Consider the following 4,275-nt stretch of genomic DNA (forward strand, 5'->3'; position numbering starts at 1 on the left):
TAATTCTAAAATCACGTTGCATCCCTCACCCACTCCCCCTTCTCCTCTCCTCCCTGCTCTCTCTCTCTCGCTCGGTCTCTCTCGCTGGCTCTCGCTCGGTCTCTCTCGCTCGCTCTCTCTCGCTCTCTCTCGGTCTCTCTCGCTCGCTCTCTCTCGCTCTCTCTCGCTCGCTCTCGCTCGGTTTCTCTCGCTCTCTCTCGCTCGCTCGCTCTCGCTCTCTCTCGCTCGCTCGCTCTCGCTCTCTCTCGCTCGCTCGCTCTCGCTCGGTCTCTCTCGCTCTCGCTCGCTCTCTCTCGCTCTCTTGGATTTGTGAGTCAATTCTTCTTTCTCTTTGTCGTGATCTGCTGCAGTTTTAATTTTTTGTTGTTAGTCTATGATCCAACTCATTATTTGTTGTTTCTGTTTAGATCTGTTGCTTAATGTGAAGTATTTTTTGTTGTGTTCAGCTATTTAGCTTTGATTAATTCACATTTCTTGCTTAATTTTACTTATATCTATTTTTTTAAGAAGCTAGAACTGGGAATGTTATTGCGAATCACATTCGTGATACTTTCCTTCTAATGGATTTTGATAATTCTTTTCACTCTTGGATCTATGATGTGTATTGTATTGGATCTAATCATTTGGGATGGGATCTTGATGTATTGTGCTTCACTGGGAATGTACATCTGTGCTGATCATGGTTCTTCTGCAATTTATTTAGATTTTGAGTAGCCTGCAAATGAGGAGTCAATGTTGAAATTTTAACTTTTTAAATTTCTTCATGCGTTTTCTTTTCCCTTTTTCCCAAGGAATGATAAGCTATGTACATTACATTAAATGTTTGATTCAGTTGGATTGTCTCTTTTCTTCTCTTCCTCTGTTGCTGAAACTTCTTTTTTAAAAAAAATGAGGTTTTCATAGTTATTTTATTAATCAGGGTGCACAAGCTTCTCTCTTGTCCTCAGTCTGGCCTATTATTTATTTTCTTATTTCCTCTGGTATGTAGAATGACAGCTGTGCCACTTGCCTGTTATTTATTTGCTTGATATTGGGAATTGTGGACCCCTATTTCTCTTGTTTACTGCGTTTTTATATATATAGACACTTATTTTAGATGGATGCAATCAGTACTGAGATATAGTTCCTCTGTTGTTTTCTTTGTAGAAATTATTTTGGCATGGCTACATATAAGCCAAATAACATCCTCATTACTGGGGCTGCTGGCTTTATCGCGTCCCATGTTTGCAATCGGCTTCATAGGATTCCTGGGAGATTGTTCTTAAATGGGTCCAGCAATATTGCTTCACTGTTTACACCACAAGGCAAGAAAGGGACCAATCAGGATGCCATGATTGTTTGGGAGGTTAGCTTTTTCTTTACCTACTTTGCTTCATTTTTTCTTTATTATATTATCATTGGGATGGCCTGATCGGAAATCAAATAGATTTATCTATCATTTATTTATTTCCTGTGTTTCATGGTTAGATTGCATACGAGCAGTTATAAAAATATCATGTTTCTTGAATTTTAGTCAATCTAATAGTAGTTTGAATTTTAGTCAAACTTGCTAAGGAAGGAATTGGTTCAAAACCTATTATCATAAAATCAAAAGATTAGTTTACCTCTATGTATGAAGTTCCTGCAATGTGCATTAAAACCCAAATGACTTGTAATTTATTTATTACATGAGATCAATCTTTTATTTATTGATCACTCTTTTATTTATTCGTTTATCCTATTACATCTTTATGGTTTCTTCCTGCAAAATAGTCAATGACGATGCAATTGCTTTATTTGTTTCCTATCATGTGGGGCATAGAAGTCTACTGCCAGTTGGTCAGCATTTAGTGTGTTGAAGACACTGAGTTGCTGAGATTAATTTTGAAATTTAGCAGCCTGTCTTATTTTTAACTTTTATTTATTTATTATTTTTATTTCCTAATTTTAATTTATTTAATATTTATAATTAGATGTAATTCTATTCCTAATTTGATTAGGTCCTTAAGCTCTATAAATAAGGCAAATTTTCTGCTATTTAGCAGTTTTAGATTATGACAATTAAAGGAAATAATGCAATTTCCTTAATTTGCCTTTGTTATTTGTTTGACTCGCTCTCTCTTGGTGATTTTCTTCACAAGTTAGGTTTGGTCCTGCACATTACACTGCATGAGGTACTTTATGCAGCTGGAGACTATTGTTATTGAGTGATATAAAATCGTTTTCAACTATTGTGCTTGATTGAATAATTGTGCTTCACTATGCCTTCAACCACTGCTTATAAAGTACAATTACACTGCTGAGAACTGTTTCAGCTATTTTAAGATATTCGAATCATTTGTATTGCTAAATTTGATTCTTTTATTGATTAATCAGATCTTTTTGTTTGCATATAGGGTGAGGCGCAATATTATCTTAACTTCCTGATGATCAATCTGACCTGCATAATCAATCTGATTTACGTCATCCTTACTGTAGCCTATCTATGACTAATATAGTCCATATTGGAGGCATTTAAGTGGTCATCAATGTAAAATTTGATATGTTGAGTTGTATGATTTGTTTTGTCCAAGTATTTTGAAATTGTGATTTCAGATGTGTTTGTTTAATTTGAAACTGTGCTGCTCATTGTCCTGGAATATTCACTCTCCCAATGTAGTTGTGAATTTTAATTTGATATTTGAGCATATGTGTCAACTTGTGAATCTTGCTTTCTCAATTATGTCATCAGGTGTGTTTGTTTCAGCAGCTATTAATTATGTTAGGCACGTGTATTCTGTTTCTTCCTATTCTACTTTAAACCCTATTATATTTGATCAGAACGGGGCAAAGAATATTTCATTGTCTAATGATTACGGAAGTGACTTGATATGCATATATTTTTTAGTTTCCCTTTTCTTTTCTTCCAAAGTTATTATGTCTTATTTATAGCCTTGCTTTCGTCTTTTGAAATTCTAAAATGGAGTTTGCAAAACTTCTGCAGGTACTAAACCTGGAGAATATGGACAAAACCAGGCATTGGAAAATCGTGGGCTGTAGCGCATACACAGGGGAGGGGCTGCTTGAGGGATTTGATTGGTTGGTTCAGGACATGATGATACCTTAGGATCTAGTCAACATTAAGCAATAGAGTTATGGTTTTTTTTATTGGCCGTCTTAGAGAACTAATTAAGGTCCATTTGTATTGTTTTATTAACTATCTTATTGTTGTGGAATTTAGTCAAGCTGTGAATTCGACAAAAAAAAAGTCAAGCTGTGAAATTTTTTGGGTCAATATTAGTGATTAATCAGCCACAAAAGCAAATTAAATAACAAATATTTTTTTGATTTTACTATTAATTTGCAACGAAATAATGACCAAATGCTTTTCCTGAGGCGATCAAATAACAATGAAATAGCGATCAAAACAACAATTATTTCGCGATCAAAATTTAGCGATCAAAAAATGGTCTCTGATTGGTCGCTATTTTGTAATACTTAATTTACCATGACATCAAATTAGCGACCAAAAAAATGGTCGCTGATTGGTCGCTATGGTGTAATATTTAATTTGCCCTGACACTAAATTAGCGACAAAAAAATGGTCGCTGATTGGTCGCTATTTTGTAATAGTTAATTTGCATGACACCAAATTAGCGACCAAAAAATGGTCGCTGATTGGTCGCTATTTTAGCGACCAATTTTCAGATTGTCGCCAAAAATTTAGCGACTGGCCAAACACCGACCATTTCATTTTGGTCGCTAAATGGTCGCTATTTCATAATAGCGACCAAATTCTGCCTTTTAGCGACCAAAATTTTGGTCGCTAAATCACTGTTTTTTTGTAGTGAAACCTTGCTATCTCGTCTTTCAGCTGCCAGTACTCCTCTATTGTATGTCTGTGGTCTTTATGAAAGCGGCAATACTTGGTTTTGTCTCGTCTTTCTACTCGCTCTGGATTGAGCTTAGGAGCCCACCTGACCTCTTTGTCATTCTTCCTGATCTACATTAGAATACGTTTCTGTGAGTCATTTAAGCGAGTATAATTCTTATACTTACTTTGATCCTCCTCCTTCGGGAGACTAGATAACTTCTGTAGTTTCTTTCATATTCTCGCCTCTCTGACTTTTGGTTTTGCTTTTGACTCATCCTATTATCCTATCTCAATGTTTAGACCTTGTCATCCAATCTGATATATTTTTAGATTTTGTCCATTAGTTGTTGATACGTAGCAGCTGAATTTTTTATTAAGAAATCCATAAACTTGATGTTGCATGTGTCTTTCTTTAATGTTTTACCTGCTATTTCATAATTTAA

General features: G+C 35.3%; 1 protein-coding gene across 1 annotated transcript; it reads left to right on the plus strand.

The window, feature by feature from the left end:
- Positions 1-258: 258 nt before the first annotated feature.
- Positions 259-3,231, plus strand: LOC122721991 (probable protein phosphatase 2C 74). The gene is made up of 3 exons (XM_043951491.1): positions 259-309; positions 1,147-1,345; positions 2,963-3,231. The coding sequence occupies exons 2-3, from the start codon at positions 1,160-1,162 to the stop codon at positions 3,083-3,085; spliced, it is 309 nt and encodes a 102-aa protein (XP_043807426.1). The 5' UTR covers positions 259-309; positions 1,147-1,159; the 3' UTR covers positions 3,086-3,231.
- Positions 3,232-4,275: the final 1,044 nt, after the last annotated feature.

This window comes from Manihot esculenta, chromosome 15, assembly GCF_001659605.2.
Source record: "Manihot esculenta cultivar AM560-2 chromosome 15, M.esculenta_v8, whole genome shotgun sequence".
Taxonomy (NCBI): domain Eukaryota; kingdom Viridiplantae; phylum Streptophyta; class Magnoliopsida; order Malpighiales; family Euphorbiaceae; genus Manihot; species Manihot esculenta.

Coding starts and splice junctions, on each gene's coding strand:
- LOC122721991 (XM_043951491.1), top strand. CDS start 1,160: ATGGCTACATATAAGCCAAATAACATCCTCATTACTGGGGCTGCTGGC. Junction 1,346..2,962: donor ATGCCATGATTGTTTGGGAG/GTTAGCTTTTTC, acceptor AAACTTCTGCAG/GTACTAAACCTGGAGAATAT.